General features: G+C 39.1%; 1 protein-coding gene across 1 annotated transcript in view; it reads right to left on the bottom strand.

Moving 5' to 3' along the window:
* The window catches only part of snx29 (sorting nexin 29), a 376077-nt gene that overhangs the window by 71766 nt on the left and 285850 nt on the right, over positions 1-18461 (bottom strand). Inside the window, exon 19 of the mRNA XM_061967306.1 lies at positions 12045-12185. Within this exon, the coding sequence (XP_061823290.1) occupies positions 12045-12185 (141 nt within the window). The remainder of the gene's footprint in view (positions 1-12044; positions 12186-18461) is intronic.

The raw sequence follows: 18461 nt of genomic DNA, 5'->3' as shown, positions 1-18461 counted from the left end.
ATAATGTGCGTGTGTTTATGCATGTATGCAGCGGTTACAGGTGCACTCCATGTTTCCATGGCATTCCGTGTGACTCGATCCATAGCATATTCTCTTTGACAACTTTAGCTGTGTCTCTCTCTGTGCTGTCAGTCATCACATGAAGTGTGTGTCTGTCAACAGGCATGATGAAATAGTGAGAATCCTCAGCATGTAATCGAGTTAGCGACGATGCAGCTGCCTGATCCGCATTGACGTGTGCGTACTGTATCCACACTCGTGCAAACCAAAGAGCACATAGATATTCACAGTGCATATAAAACATCTGAGGTGCTTTTCCCCTCTCAGTTGCCTGACATCATATTTGATGCGCATAATCGTGTGACGGCCTTGATGTCCAGCAACCTTTTGCATCTTAAGGGAAATGTTGATTATCGGTCCTGCTAGACATCGGCACCTATTTATTAGTACCATTTTAACATTTGACAACAAAATAATTATACAAAGCGACTCGGTAAAGAATCTGGGTATTATCTTTGACCCAACTGTCACATTTGAATCACACATTAAGAGTGTTACTAAAACAGTCTTCTTTCACCTGCGTAAATCGCAAAAAATTGTTCCATTTTGTCCACCACTGACGCTGATATCATTATTCAGGCATTCGTTACGTCCCGTCTCGATTACTGTAACATATTATTTTCGGGTCTCCCTATGTCTAGCAATAAAAGATTACAGTTGGGACAAAATGCGGCTGCTAGACTGTATTGTACCATATGTCCCGACCAGAAATCTGCGTTCAAAGAACTCCGGCTTATTAGTGATTCCCAGTGCCCAAAAAAAGTCTGCGGGCTATAGAGCGTTTTATATTTGGGCTCCAGTACTCTGGAATGTCATACCGGTAACAGTTAGAGATGCTACCTCAGTAGAAGCATTTAAGTCCCATCTTAAAACTCATTTGTATACTCTAGCCTTTAAATAGACCACTTTATAGACCAGTTGATCTGACGTCTCTCTTTTCTGCTCTGCCCCCCTCTCCTGCTTGGAGAGGTTATCAGGTAACCACGGATCAGCTTCCACGGAGGAGGCGCTGCCTGTTCCACATTGGGACTCAGGATGAACCACTCGTTTTTGCATCAGTTGGTGACGTCTCTGCGCTGCTGATGTGTGTACATGCAAGAGGATCCCCTGCTGAGCCCACCATGGACTGGACTCTCTTGTTATTAACCCTATCCACTCGGCATCCATTGCACCGGTCCCCGGTTGAGTTTTTTCTTGCCCTGATGTGGGATCTGAGCCGAGGATGTCGTTGTGGCTTGTGCAGCCCTTTGAGACATTTGTGGTTAAGGCTAGATAAGTCAACTTTGATTGATTGACTTTGATTGACTGATAATAGGATGCTCATATATTCCTATTTAGATGAAGAAGGACGATAATCCTTGTGTCGTTCTCACCAAAGTGTACCAGCATGTCGGAATACATCCTTGTCCTTCAACTATCCAGGTGAGAGGCATGATTTATGATCTACAAGAAAATTTGACGAGCAAGGAAACGAGGAAGCAGCTGATCAGTCGATCATGTCAACATGTGCACACAAGCTTGTGATCACGGCGCCACTATAAATACTTGGTCTGCGTTAGTGCTTATAATAACAATATCACTAGTACTTGGTTATTATTCAGGTCAGGAAATGTAAATGGAGTATTGTTGGCGCTTTTTAGATGGTTTTTATAAGGTTTTATGGCCGGAATAGAGGACTTCTTATTGGCTCAGCTGTAAGCGGACTTTTATTTACGATTTACGAGTTAGAATGCATTAAAAGAAATACACCCACCGTCATGTCTTTCATAATGAGTGGAAACGATAAGCAAAATTCCCCAAAAAAGTGGAGTTCCCTTTTAAACTGTTTATAATATAGTGATTTGTGTGAACATATTTGGGTGTGGAACGTATAATTTGAATTTACATTGTTTCCTAGGGGAAAACATGTTTGTTTTGTTTAACCACGAGACTTCCGGAACGTGTTATCGACGTTAATCAAGGTATAACTATACTATTACAATACATGTTGTTCCACTTTATATTTGTAATTCATCCAGGTAGAAAAGGTAGACTTTTTGCTAAGTTATTTTAATATTATTCATTGGATTTTCTTAAATTTGGTTTAATGATGGCATGGGAAGGCCAATGAGGGACCAAAGTTGTCTAGCACTCACAGGAAGGCCAAACAAAGTCGGTCTCTAGGTTAGATTGAACAAGTTACTACGTGTGATTAATACAAATTTGTAGTGGGTGTGCAATTCTCTTCAACAGTGTATTTACTTTGAAAACTCATTAGTAGCGCTCATGATTAAATAATTGTCAAAGCAACACTCAGATGGAAGCTAAATGATATCCCTCTTTGTTGAAATGAACTTAACAGACTGTCAATTTAATTGTCTTAAGAAATGCAAATTTAATAAGGCAAAATAAAACAAATGGAGACACTCGTTTTGGAGAAATGCAGCTGCGAGACAGAGACACTCGAAAAAATTATCCAGGTTGCTGAAGGTGGCAAACAACATTGAAGCAAAGTAAGTAAACAAAGCAGTCTACAGTACCATTTACAGAATTTCAAGTTATTTGTCCAACAATTGGTTTTAAAAGTATTTATACAAAGACAGGTCTTGAAAAAGTGCAGGTCAATACATTTTGTGTGATCCAAAAATCTAAAGTGATGTGATGAAGTGAAGAATGTGTTTTGTAACATGGTGGCGGTGACACCCACCGACTGCTTTAAAAAGACAATGCATGTTAAATGTGAAATATTTTCACTGACAGAAGGATGATGAGGTGAGAGAAATGATTGGTCGTATTCATAAAGACAGGGTCGCATTTAAAATATAACAATATAAGGTTCTGGATCATCAATTGTCCCAAAGTAATCATTGTTGACTCTCACAAAGTCTGCATGATTTGCATTGTTGTTGATGGGGAAGGAATCTGTCGTTCCTACCTCTACGTCACACGATCACCTGACTGGCTTCCTCATTATCTCTCAAAATGGCTCCGGAAACTCAGTGAGATAGATACTATTTTGAGCATCGCTATTTATTCACAAACTTTATAAGTCTTTCAGTGTTATAAATCAGATATATATAGTAAAAGTTTCAATATAGAGGCAACTTGTTTTTCCACTCCACTGGTACTTTAAAGGAGAGAAAATGCAAACTGTAGAGGTGAGGAAAAGAGAGCTTGAAAGATTGTAACATAAAAAATAATCAAAGATTCAAGGGCAGAGGCAAACAAAAGGAAAGGTGATTCACACAGCATGTGGACAACTATGCAAAACAGCAGCAGCAGGAGGAAGAGGGAGGATGGTTTACTAAAAAAAACAAAAAAAACCTGTGACTAAAGAGTTTTCGTGCATGTTAAGGGCCTCAAAAAGGCGTCCAAACGGGGAGAACAATAACAATAATAAAACATTGCAACTTCAACATGTTCCTTGCGGTGCTTCATCGCACCTTTGGTGCTTGCTCCGCTGCTCGGGCCTTAATGCAATAGAAAAACACTGGTGGATGAATACAACACAAGAGTATGTGACGGGAAATTATAGTATAGTGACAAATTAAATCTACAACATTGTATCGGCACAAAAGTAGTAAGATGACGTGTTGAAAGTTTCTAAATAGTGTAACTCGCTTAAGTAAAACCTGATTTATGCAGTGATGGGCAGTAGCCTGCTACAAGTAGCGATGCTACATAGCTTAACTACATTTCACAGTAGCATGGCGGTACCGTCTCTCCTTTTTGAACTAGTAGTGATTCCTGCAGCTTAGCTATTTTTAGACCCATGTAGTAAAGTAGCGTCCATCAAACGCTACACAATAAAAAGAGAGCAAATGGACTGCTAATGCAGGGGGGAAAATCCATGATGATTGGTTGGTTCACATATTATGAGTCACGATTGGATAAGGTTAGGGCAAAACATTATGGGCCAGCCAATCAGAGACAAGATAGGGTGGGTCATGACGCTTTAAAGGGGAACATTATCACCAGACCTATGTAAGCGTCAATATATACCTTGATGTTGCAGAAAAAAGACCATATATTTTTTTAACCGATTTCCGAACTCTAAATGGGTGAATTTTGGCGAATTAAAGGCCTTTCTATTATTCGCTCTCGGAGCGATGACGTCACAACGTGACGTCACATCGGGAAGCAATCCGCCATTTTCTCAAACACATTACAAACACCAAGTCAAATCAGCTCTGTTATTTTCCGTTTTTTCGACTGTTTTCCGTACCTTGGAGACATCATGCCTCGTCGGTGTGTTGTCGGAGGGTGTAACAACACGAACAGGGACGGATTCAAGTTGCACAAGTGGCCCAAAGATGCGAAAGTGGCAAGAAATTGGACGTTTGTTCCGCACACTTTACCGACGAAAGCTATGCTACGACAGAGATGGCAAGAATGTGTGGATATCCTGCGACACTCAAAGCAGATGCATTTCCAACGATAAAGTCAAAGAAATCTGCCGCCAGACCCCCATTGAATCTGCCGGAGTGTGTGAGCAATTCAGGGACAAAGGACCTCGGTAGCACGGCAAGCAATGGCGGATGTGTGGATATCCTGCGACACTCAAAGCAGATGCATTTCCAACTGGACTGGACAGATCAGCTTTCAGGAAAAGAGAGCGGATGAGGGTATGTCTACAGAATATATTAATTGATGAAAACTGGGCTGTCTGCACTCTCAAAGTGCATGTTGTTGCCAAATGTATTTCATATGCTATAAACCGAGTTCATAGTTGTTAGTTTCCTTTAATGCCAAACAAACACATACCAATCGTTAGTTAGAAGGCGATAGCCGAATTCGTCCTCGCTTTCTCCCGTGTCGCTGGCTGTCATGTCGTTTTCGTCGGTTTGGCTTGCATACGGTTCAAACCGATATGGCTCAATAGCTTCAGTTTCTTCTTCAATTTCGTTTTCGCTACCTGCCTCCACACTACAACCATCCGTTTCAATACATGCGTAATCTGTTGAATCGCTTAAGCCGCTGAAATCCGAGTCTGAATCCGAGCTAATGTCGCTATACCTTGCTGTTCTAGGCGCCATGTTTGTTTGTATTGGCATCACTGTGTGACGTCACAGGAAAATGGACGAGTGTATATAACGATGGATAAAATCAGGTACTTTGAAGTTTTTTTAGGGATATTGCCTGATGAGTAAAATTTTGAAAAAAAACTTCGAAAAATAAAATAAGCCACTGAGAACTGATTTTTAATGGTTTTAACTCTTCTGAAATTGTGATAATGTTCCCCTTTAAATCTCGGAAGCAAAATGATAACACACACAGCCAGAGCCACATGACGAGGGAAAGACATAGCTGCTGACTGAAAACATACTTGAAAATGGCAGAGGGGTTCTCTCTCGCAAATGTTTCAATTGCTGCCAGTGATGATGATGTTTCCACTTCTAATGAAGGCAATCAACAATTTAAGGCATCTCATTGGCCATATTAGTATATATGCATTTCGAGAAAACAACGCCAAATCACTTTGTTTTTAGTTGTTTACCCTGTAAACCAAAAACCAAACTGCTTTCAACGTCAAAGACGTCCAACACAAATTTAAGAAGACAAATTAAGATGACTTGAGTTCATCAAAGGTTTTACTGCACATAACCATTATCAAATGTTCCTAAAAAACAAACAAGTCTTTGTATTTTTTTTGTCAAGACCTACATCGCTGTTCTTTTTTTTTCTTTCTTCTTTTTCCTGACGGAGCGTCAGCGTGGCCCCAGCTAAATGACAGATCTGTAGCGTAATGCATGTGAAACCGGAAGGCCTTGAAATTAAAATGGGTGATGATAATCACTTCTAAAGCCGTAACAAATCTTCTCTTATGGGGCTGCCTGGCGTATGTTTTCAAGTGGGGATCCGCAAAGCTAATGGGTGTTATTGTTTAAAAAAAAAAAAGGCTAAAGACACACCTTTTTAATCAGACTTTTTAGTGATCATCTTAAACCCTTGTGTTTTTTACTATTTTATTGTGTTGTCTTAATTATTAATATTACTACTATTATTCTCTTGTTCTTATGTTTTTAATAACTTACTAATGTAATATTTACTTTATTTTTTTGTACAGCACTTTGTGTTTGCCACATGCATTTGTATGAAAAGTAGTATATTAATAAAGTTTGATTTGATTTTAATTTAAGGGTCCTTGACATAAAAAAAAAGGATACTAAATCAGTGGTTTTAAACACCCCTCGGCCCCCCTCATATTGTGAAAATAGCAGATGTTCAGGCTCACAATGCCTCCCTTGCATTGCAAAGCGTTGTGAGCCATCCGATCTGCTGTTTTCACAATGTGTGTCTGTGGAACACAGTCATAAAAATTGGGGGGTCCCCAGGTCAAATATAATTATTTTGGGGAGTCTAAGTCTGAAAAGGGTGATAACCCCTCTAGTAGTAACCAACTACACTTTCAAGTACACTCAAAATTCAATATAACGCAATGTTTTATATAACGCGATTGTGTCATAGACACCCCGTATTTTTCCACCAGAGTCAATTGCGTTGTTTTTCACCAAATTATCGCGTTTTTACAAACTTACTGTCATGACCGGTCTCCCCTGGTCATGTCCGGTGTTGGTTTACTCTACGAGAGAGCGCCACGTCTTCATTGCTACACTTAGACTTTCCAGTTGTTCGACATTGGCGACCCTTTGAGTTTCAGTTAGCTTCACGCTACGCTAATGCACTGTTTATTTGTGTGTTTCCTACTGGAATTAAACCAGCATTCTTACCTGCAAGCTGCTTCCTGCTGTCCTTTGCATCCTGGGAGACCTTTGCAATAAATCTTACAGTACATCTGTATGAAAGTCTCCAAAAAGAAGACATTTAAAAAAACTAAATAAAAATAACAAAATATTGACCCAGTGATGTCCAGACCTACTGGTGGGTAGTGCACGACCGATTCTGTGACGTGGGAGCACAATGCACTATTCACGTCAGGTCACGTGGGGCCACTATCCTCCAAGCAGGTTTAAGCAACCAACCTAATGCGATAACTTTTTCTAAAAGAAAACGGTAATAAATAAGGATTTCTAAATAACGCAATCTGGGAAATAACACGATCGGTATTTTGTGGACCCCAATGACCACATTATATCTTTTTTTGCACATCTCTGCGCTTTTCAACAATAACCTGCAACAATAACCACCATGATTGTGTCTTCACGTTTTTTCTTATTTGTGAGCGCTTTTGTTGCTGGACGGCTTTAAAAGCAAAAGTAAACAGGCAATGAACATGACACCACCCCTCCTATTGGTGGTATAAAAACTGTCATCAATATTAAATGCATCAGAGGCCGTTTGGTTGCGGAAGGAAATGGGAAAAGGAAAAAACAACACTGCCATCATGTGGCTAACTGACCTGGGCAATGGGTTCCACTGCGCAGTGTAAAAGTGGGCCAGCACAGTCTAAGGTCAACACTACAGATAAAAAGGGTATTGCTCGTACAAGGACTTTTTCTAGGGACAAAATATTCAAGGCTTTGGTTAATTCATTGCATAAGTCTGGTAAACTCAACTGGGACAAATGTTCTGAGTGAGCACTGAGAGTGCCGCCGGCAAGCTGGTCTCGTTACCGGTGTGAAAAGAATGTTAAAACCACACTACGACAGTCACTCAGCTTTCACGGCTCGCACTGATGGTGGGTTAATACTCTTTTATGTATGTTTTGTGTCGTATTAGGTCAGGGGTCGGCAACCCAAAATGTTGAAAGAGCCATATTGGACCAAAAATACAAAAACAAATCTGTCTGGAGCCGCAAAAAATTAAAAGCCATATTACATACAGGTAGTGTGTCAGGGAATTAAGAGGACTTAAAGGAAACTAAATGACCTCAAATATAGCTACAAATGAGGCATAATGATGCAATATGTACATATAGCTAGCCTAAATAGCCTGTTAGCATCGATTAGCTTGCAGTCATGCAGTGACCAAATATGCCTGATTAGCACTCCACACAAGTCAATAACATCAACAAAACTCACCTTTCATGCACAACCTTAAAAGTTTGGTGGACAAAATGAGACAGAAAAATAAGTGGCATAAAACACATCCTAGAAAGTCGGAGAAAGTTATACATGTAAACAAACTACGGTGAGTTCAAGGACCGCCAAAATTAGTAGGACAAAACGGCGCTCGCCAAATACTCGAATCAGTGAAGCATGTTTAATATAAACAGTGTGCTTTGTAACAATTAGGGAGGTTTGTGTCATGTTTGTCCTCCTACAGAAACCATATTAAAACAAAAATAGATTTTTTTCCCTCATCTTTTTCCATTTTTCATACATTTTTTGAAAAAGCTCCAGAGAGCCACTAGGGCGGCGCTAAAGAGCCGCATGCGGCTCTAGAGCCGCGGGTTGCCGACCCCTATTTTAGGTTGTTCCGGTTGGCTTATTTACAGGGTTTACGAAATAGGTAAAGGGAGCCAATACTAATTAGGCCTGGGCCAATAAATCAATTAATCGAATGATAAATGATAAATACATAACAAATTTGCCATTGTCTCTTGCTTTAAAAGGGTTTACTGTGTGCCTCGCTTTCAGCACCTGAGCGTGTTTATTCATTAGCAAATTAAAATGAACGATAATCCTCTTGTCAGTCACCCACAATCGTTGTGTTGGTGGGCGTAACACACATTAGGAGGAAAAAATATGATTGAGAATATTTCAGCTTTAAACAAATGAGCAAGATAAGCCCTTCAACAAGGATGAACGAGCCACTCTATGCCCAATTTGTTGGAAAGTGATGGCAATAAAAAAAATCCAAACAAAACAGGTTTTCCAACTGGGAAAAAAACACTGAGGTGTTCAATATTTTTTTAAGTGAAATTTTTGCTAACAGATATTAAAATCAATTTTATTTGATCCCTAATTGAATCGTTACCCCCAAGAATCGAATCTAGTCGTGTGGTGCCAAAAGACGGACATTTACAAAATCTTTCTGCGTATATAACTCATTTTACAATGTATATATCCATGGCTTATAGTCCGGTGCAGCTAATATATGGATAAAAAAAAAATAAAAAAATAAAAAATAAAAAAATAAAATATATATATACATATATATATATATATATATATATATAATATACATATATATATATATATATATATATATATATATATATATATATATATATATATATATATATATATATATATATACATATTATATATATATATATATATATATACATATTATATATATATATATATATATATATATATATATATATATATATATATATATATATATATATATATATATATTTAGCGGGTGGGACTTGTAAAATACGGTATTAACTGACATATTTTGGACATTATACTGCTATTAAAGTATCAAGTTTATTGGAAAAATGTAATCTTTTGAATATTTACCTGATTTGGTCATCAAAAATGCTGTGGGTTATAGAGCTGATGTGACCACCTGGACATAGAATATCTTTATGGCTCATAAAATTTTAGAGAGATTGAGATCATACAAAAGGTTGGAAACCTATAAAGTTATTAATATTCAGTCAAAATAAAACTAAGTCACCACCAAATTTTTTAATGTGTTCCCCTATTTAGCCTTACTTCTGTCCAGGAGCGTGTAGGATTGCTACTTTGATATGTGGACTGAGTGTGACAAATGCAAGTTGGCAAAGATGTTGCAAACCAATAATTCACACAAACCTGTGTAATAGGTTTTAGGACTTTCATGGACACAATGACAGCCGGGGTCCTCAGATAGACATTTGCACTTCCAGACACACGTATTGGGGAATAAAAATACATATATACATATGCAATACACAGTGGACACGCATGCTTATCTCAGCATTTAGTTTGGTTTCCAGCCATGAAAGTGCAGCCCCTTTGAAGGTGGTGAGCTTGACCCCAGCTTTTGGCAATGGCGGCCTCAAACCCACCCAACCAAAGCATCCAGGTCAGAACCAAATTACGTTTGGGGGGAGCAAGGGGAGGACAGCATAAAAAGGAGGAAGGATGGAACAGCGGCATGGCCATTCTGCTGGAGGTGGTGAAGGACCAAGGGAACCTGAGGCTGTAACTGTCCCCTATGATGTGTGTGTATGTGTGTGTACTGCAAATAACTGTAAAAAACCTGAAGAAAAATGAGCATCTATAACTATAACTCCCATTTACAACCACCTGCTTTGTACGGCAGGAGATACACCTTTTATAGATCATTGTTTCATAGAGGTACATGGAAATGTTCACAACTCATGATCTCTTTAACAATATTACGAGCCGCGGTGTGATAAATCATCTTGACTTCTGTGGCATTACATTACATTATACAAATGAAAGCCAACATTACATTATACAAATGCAAGCCAGGATTACTTTAATGTCGTTAATTTATTGCATACGGTGAAAAAAGTCTCCTTTAACCCTTAACTCTAAAGCTGCAGCAGGGCCAACATATGACCTTGAGTCTAAAGACTGTTTGAGTACATAAACATTAAAGGGGGACTTGACTGGATACATAGTAGTTCATTTTCTAGGAATGCATGGTGATAGAAGACCTTAACGTACTCCCATTGTTTATGATAATGTATACTATATTCCATCAAATATCTCTCTTATAATCCTCAAAATCATCAACTTGGAAAAGAAAGGATGACTTATTTCTTGTTGGGGATTAAAAAAATGAGGGTAATGTGATGATCTCAGTTCAACAGAGACAAAGTGTCTATGTAAGATGTGTTGCTAACCAAAGAAGCAGCACCTGCCACATTACGTAAATGTACACACTTCAATTAAGAGGCACACTTTAATCAGATGCAGATCGGATGTTGTGGACATATTCCCAGCAATTACAATTACGGTTGCCTTGATGTTTGCTCCATACTGTTCTGCGCCTCCATTTTTATGTGGCTACTGCCTGCCGAGGTTCTTGCAATTTTTGCATTTTCTATAAAAATATTATGTGGTCTTTATATGTTGTATTTATCTCCATTTTACTAGAAATACATACACAATTACATATGAAAAAATATACTTATGAAGGATATACGTAACTGTACTAGGATATACAGTACATGCTGTACCATAAAAAAAATGTCAACAACACCTAGCCACTTATAACAGCAGCTCAGATGAAAGTGTTGTTCATAACAATTATGAAAAGATACATTTTCTTGGCAAGTTACAACTCCAGAAAAGGAGTTAACAATTAACTAATTTCAGGACAGTAAACCCATGCTTTATGCAATGCTAGGGCAAATTTATGGATTTTTTTCGGGTTCACAAGCTTCACATGCCACCAATAAATTTAGCCTGATCACATCAGACCAATGAAATTGCCAAATGGGTCATGGTTGACCAATGAAATTGTTCACAATAAATCAAACCCGCTCACACAATCCTACAGTCAGCCATTTAGTGCATTATGGACTCACCCTCATCATGGAGAAGACACAAAGAAATGCTCCAAAGCCGAATGGCGTTCGACCCGGCCATCAAAAAAGGAAACAGCCACCACACAAAATGGAAATCCACCAAGACTAACTAACCCCGAAAGGCCGACAGAGAAGGGCAAAGACAGCGCGAAATGACTTTTCTGTATGCTACTGTATGCTGAGTTACAGGCACTGACTTTCGTTAAATTTGTGAATGAACACAAGCACCCGTGTAATTATTTAATGTATTAAAATGTACACTTGCGGCTTATAGACTTGTGCGTGGCTCAGTTGGTAGAACGGCCGTGTCAGTAATTTGAAGGTCCTAGGCTAGATTCCAGCTTCCGCCATCTTAGTCACTGTCGTTGTGTCCTTGTGCAAGACACTTTACCCACCTGCTCCCAGTGCCGCCCACACTGGTTTAAATGTAGCTTAAAGGTGTAGATAATGTAAAGCGCTTTGAGTATCTGGAGTAAAAAAGCTATACAAATAATAGTCACTTCACTTCACATAAGTACAAAATAACATTTGTCCTAATATGAAATGGGTGTGGCTTAGGTGCGCTCTATAGCACGGAAATGATCGTATTCGAGTAAAAGCTCACCTTGTTCCCAATGGCTTTCTTTGGTGGGAAGTTGAACGTGTCCACCTGTGGAAACTGGGACCTCAGGCGGTTGTGAAGCTCCCTAAACTCGGTGTAGCGTCTGTACACGTTCCACTCGTTATCCAGGATGCGGATATAAACCTATGAGATACACAAACATAGGATACAAATAAAAGAAACATCATTCTTGATATAAACCTATGTATAATACTTTCTTTTTTACTGTAATAATATACTTGTCATTATGCTTTCATAAATCCTCACAACAGGAGAAAAAAAGAATACCTTAGTCTCCTCCTGGTAAATGTGTATTTTCACTAACATAATGCCATACAGAGACAGAGTCTGTCTTTAAATGTGACAGCGCTGCCACCATTTTCATGCACCATTAGCTACTTTATTCACACTCACAAAAGAGAGAGCGAGCAACGAGAAGATGAGCCTATCAGCTCGCCAAAAAAAGAAAAGACAGAAAAGATGGGTTGTTGTTTTTTTATATAAAAGGCAGAAAGTGCTGAACTGCTTTTTGCGATTTCATTTCACAAGGCCAAACATCGGCAAAGTTCCAGCTATATATTATATACAGAATGTATCGCGACCAATATTTGCCCCAAACTTATAATAACTGCTGCTGTATTGTTGTGTTTATGGGCAACGTTGGCAGTCTAACGTCGACATGAGCAGTTGTCAACATAACCACCAATACTATGTTGACATGTGTTACTTCTTAAAACATAAATGGTCACATTTTGTTCGAAGCTACGGTAGAATCCAGGCTATCACTGCCATGCTTTTATTTTGAAGCATACTTCCTGCTGACCAGGAAGTTATTGTGTGCATGTTGTATTAAATCTGTGTACTGTATTTTTCGGACTATAAGTCGCTCCGGAATATAAGTCGCACCGGCCGAAAATGCATAATAAAGAAGGATAAAAACATATATAAGTCGCACTGGAGTATAAGTCGCATTTTTTGGGGACATTTATTTGATAAAACCCAACACCAATAATAGACATTTGAAAGGCAATTTAAAATAAATAAAGAATAGTGAACAACAGGCTGAATAAGTGTACGTTATATGACGCATAAATAACCAACTGAGAACGTGCCTGGTATGTAAACGTAACATATTATGGTAAGAGTCATTCAAATAACTATAACATATAGAACATGCTATACGTTTACCAAACAATCTGTCACTCCTAATCGCTAAATCCCATGAAATCTTTTACGTCTAGTCTTTTACGTGAATGAGCTAAATAATATTATTTGATATTTTACGGTAATGTGTTAATAATTTCACACATAAGTCGCTCCTGAGTATAAGTCGCACCCCCGGCCAAACTATGAAAAAAACTGCGACTTATAGTCCGAAAAATACGGTAACTACACAGAGCGTATGTTGTTGTTTGTCATGTGAGAGCAGAAGTACAAGTCTGATGTACTCTTTGGTATAGAAATGGCTACCTTTTACATTTGAATCGATTCGGTACCAATTCACGGTACCAGGAAACCAATACCGGTACTCAGCATTATCAATTTTTGGTACTTCTGCGTGTGTCCATGTGTTGATAAATGTTAATTAGTTTAATAATTAAAACGAAAAAAATTTTAACATTCTACCCAGTTCTAAGATTTCTGAGTCTCATTTGCAAGTATTATATAGTAGACCTTGCATTTCAATTCAAGACGTTAGATGGCAGTAGTGTAGAGCCTGCGGGGTGTTGCCTAGTCAGGGAGTATTCCTTGTTGTTAAGATTAATATAGTCTTTTGTTGCGACCTAAAAGTGTTTATATTGTAAGTAGTGTATTAATTGTATATTTGGGGACGGCATGGCTCTGATGGGAGAGCAGTCGTGCCAGCAGCTTGAGGGTTCCCGATTCGTATCAAGCTTCCGCCATCCTAGCCACAGCCCTGTTGTGTCATTGAGTTAAGACACTTCTAAGACTTTCTCCTGATGTGTCATAGTTAGCTTCTGCCATCAATGTGTGAATGTGTGTGTGAATGGAATGTATAATGTAAAACGCTTTGGGTATCGTTTCAGGTAAAGTAAAGCGCTATAAAAAATACACTTGCTGTTTTATTGTAATGTGCATCTTAGTTTTAGTTTTCATTACCAAATTTGAGAGAAATCGCCTTGTAATGCTAATCAGGAGCATGTCTACGGCAAATCCAATGTAAATTAGCACTTGCACACAAACTTGCATTGTTGACATTGAAATGTGACGTCATGTACAAAAATGATGTCAAAATATCTGTTGATTTTACTTTAATCGATAACCGGCAGTACCAATAAAATTATGTCGGTGCCTATAAAAGTACCTAATTCAGTAGCCATCCCTAGTTTGGTGACTCTGGTTTACTGCGTACAATAATGGGATTCTATTCTATTCTATCCACACATGAAAGTACTGGAACAATAAATGTAAGGACAGCTAAGAAGTCGAACGCCAGAGAAGAAAATACTTTTGGTCTTTGGAGGTAGAGTAAAAGGAAGTTCTTTTCCTGTTTTCCCTCCTTTTAGAGGTATGAGTTGCTTCATTTCACACTGCTTCACGATTAATCAAATTTCAAATAGAAACTATTCATCTGCATCTCAAATTTTACAGTATGTCGAGAAAAGCCGTCAACCATGTACGCCGACCTCGGCTTAAGCGGGCACTTTTTTAGTAATCCTAGGAACACAGTAGATAATGAACAAAGCAGGATTGACTTAAATGGGTTACACTGTATTAGGTTTTTTCAGTTAGCATTTTTTGGACAAGGTATTTGTTGTTAATTCTGGGTCAATTTAAACAAATGGTTTCCTGAAATTATGTGTTTTTAAAATTTATTATCGTTATTATAATCCCTTAGAGGGAAATTCAGACCTCACACATGCACTCCAAACAAGACTCCCTGGTTCTGAATCTTAAGGGCCTGATTTTGTCATGATCCGTGGTCCGGATCATGACACATCTCAAGCTCAATCTCAAGCTGCAACCCCAACCGTGACAGATTTACTAAGATCCAAACAATACGAGGTGAAAAACGTGTGCAATTTGTTAAGTAACGTATAGCATTAGTAGGTATGTGGCATGCAATCTACTAAAACTGCGTGTGCAATTGAAAAGTGGTGCAGAACGCCTTATTTAAATGAGCATTTTGCGTGTACTATAGAGCAGTGGTCCCCAACCTTTTTGTAGCTGCGGACCGGTCAACCGGGGGGGGGTGATTTTTTAATTTTTTTTAATAAAGAAATACAATCATGTGTGCTTACGGACTGTATCCCTGCAGACTGTATTGATATACATTGATATATAGTGTATATATTGTGTTTTAATGTTGATTTAATAAAAAAAAAATTAAAAAAATTATTTTTCTTGTGCGGCCCAGTACCAATCGGTCCGCGGCCCGGTGGTTGGGGACCACTGCTATAGAGGGCATCACTACGGAGATACTCATTTACTGCACATTCATATTATCATGCTCCACCTGTGGCATTTTGCTACGTTTTCAAGCATGCAGGAGACATGTTGTACATTTTATGGGCATTTGAAAAGCTGTCGTGCAGTGTATCTGCCTCTTTTTACTGCTGAAGATGCACTCATTGGATATAGGCCGCACATTAACGTGGCTCAATATTAAAAAAAAAAAGGCACACTTAAAAAAGTTTAAAAATATATATAAATATATTTTAACAATATGTATTCTATGTGAAACATCCATCCATCCATTTTCTACCGCTTATTCCCTTTTGGGGTCGCGGGGGGCGCTGGAGCCTATCTCAGCTACAACCGGGCGGAAGGCGGGGTACACCCTGGACAAGTCGCCACCTCATCGCAGGGCCAACACAGATAGACAGACAACATTCACACTCACATCCACACACTAGGGCCAATTTAGTGTTGCCAATCAACCTATCCCCAGGTGCATGTTTTTGGAAGTGGGAGGAAGCCGGAGTACCCGGAGAGAACCCACGCAGTCACGGGGAGAACATGCAAACTTCACACAGAAAGATCCCGAGCCCGGGATTGAACCCAAGACTACTCAGGACCTTCGTATTGTGAGGCAGATGCACTAACCCCTCTTCCACCGTGAAGCCTCTATGTGAAACAATCAAACGTAATTAAAAAAATATTAAATAACACCAAAACGCATAAATTGAATTTGTTTTCATAAGTCCTTAAATCATTGAGCAGCTATAAAATTATAAAATGATGTTGCTAAATAGACGATATGTTTAATATTTAAAATTTCTGCCTGTCCAAAATGTTGACACACACACATAGGACGGATGATTCTTGTCTGTCCAGCGTCTGTCTGTGCAGTGTGAGCACTGATCCTGCAGCCGTGTGTGCAACTGGCAGTTTGCACGTCCTTCTGACACGTGCTAAATAAAACGCAAAATAGTGCTCGCAAAACAGTGATGAGTGTTGATGAATCACATTGCACGTGCTCAATAATCATATTTGCATCTTCTACTCCTGGTTTTGTGGGTGTGGTGGTGCTCAGCATATATTTTGCATATTAACGAAGACGCAAAATAGATTGCACGCCTTATTCTGCTCACCAAACAGACACAGTCCACTTTGCACACATTTAGTAGATGACCTTTTCTTGTGCAGGTTTGCATGTTTTTCAGTAAACGCAAACCTTTACTAAATCAGGCCATAAGTCTTTAAAGACTCACTGCTGCCTCCTTTATGCCGATAAATTCGTAAGTGTTGTTTTCAAGTCACGTCTGCATGGTAGAACAAAGGCGTTCATGCAGCCACTAGAGCATACTGTTTTGACGGTAGCGCTGATGCTGATGTAATAACGCAGCAAGAGTCCCCTTTGACCCTGTTTTACATGTCAACCGTGTGCCCAAACAACACACCTGTTTGATGTGTGTCACCCCCTAGCAGCCCGCAATGGGCAAAAGATATTGGAAGATGTTTATCATCGACTAGGGGAAGGCTTAAGGCTCACATGCAATCAAACGTGTATTTGCTGTGTGCTTCTAAGGCAGTTTGCATTTATTACTATAATTCCTAAGGGGATGATTTTAAAGCAAACATGCATGAGACATGATTTTTTTTACTCCCAGGCTCCCTCGATTGTTGTGAAGTCTAATTTCCACTTGAAGCGACACAGACATGGTGAGAGGCTACAAAAGAGCTTGACTGTATTAGCTTAAAGGGGAACATTATCACCAGACCTATGTAAGCGTCAATATATACCTTGATGTTGCAGAAAAAAGACCATATATTTTTTTAACCGATTTCCGAACTCTAAATGGGTGAATTTTGGCGAATTAAACGCCTTTCTAATATTCGCTCTCGGAGCGATGACGTCATAACGTGACGTCACATCGGGAAGCAATCCGCCATTTTCTAAAACACCTCAGACTTCTCAAACACCTCAGACTTTAACGATAAAGTCAAAGAAATATGCCGCCAGACCCCCATTGAATCTGCCGGAGTGTGTGAGCAATTCAGGGACAAAGGTCCTCGGTAGCACGGCAAGCAGACGAGCGAGCTAAACCCCCTGGATGTCTTGGCTCACACCGTCAAGGGAAGAATATCGACCCTAGCTTCCCTGGCCTGCTGACATGAGGGTATGTCTACAGAATATATTAATTGATGAAAATTGGGCTGTCTGCACTCTCAAAGTGCATGTTGTTGCCAAATGTATTTCATATGCTGTAAACCTAGTTCATAGTTGTTAGTTTCCTTTAATGCCAAACAAACACATACCAATCGTTGGTTAGAAGGCGATCGCCGAATTCGTCCTCGCTTTCTCCCGTGTCGCTGGCTGTCGTGTCGTTTTCGTCGGTTTCGCTTGCATACGGTTCAAACCGATATGGCTCAATAGCTTCAGTTTCTTCTTCAATTTCGTTTTCGCTACCTGCCTCCACACTACAACCATCCGTTTCAATACATTCGTAATCTGTTGAATCGCTTAAGCCGCTGAAATCCGAGTCTGAATCCGAGCTAATGTCGCTATAGCTTGCTGTACTTTCCGCCATGTTTGTTTGTGTTGGCTTCACTATGTGACGTCACAGGAAAATGGACGGGTGTTTATAACGATGGTTAAAATCAGGCACTTTGAAGCTTTTTTTAGGGATATTGCGTGATGGGTAAAATTTTGAAAAAAACTTCGAAAAATATAATAAGCCACTGGGAACTGATTTTTAATGGTTTTAACAATTCTGAAATTGTGATAATGTTCCCCTTTAACAAGTCTTCATCATGAAACAAGCGCTGCATAAAATATAATGTTACGTACGGATGGGCATAATAACCAATACATGTTTTTAAAAGCAACTAAAAAAAACACTTTTCTTATTTCCTGTGTTGTCTTTTATTTTGGTATTTCCTGTTCCTGTTGTGCACCTCAGACAGCGCCTTTAGTGCTTGGTGCACAGCTGGGACTTATTGGCAATTTGGGTT

Source organism: Nerophis lumbriciformis, linkage group LG11 (genome assembly GCF_033978685.3).
Source record: "Nerophis lumbriciformis linkage group LG11, RoL_Nlum_v2.1, whole genome shotgun sequence".
NCBI classification, from domain to species: domain Eukaryota; kingdom Metazoa; phylum Chordata; class Actinopteri; order Syngnathiformes; family Syngnathidae; genus Nerophis; species Nerophis lumbriciformis.
The sequence above is the reverse complement of the archived record's forward strand: the minus strand, read 5'-3'. Positions and strand labels throughout refer to the sequence as shown.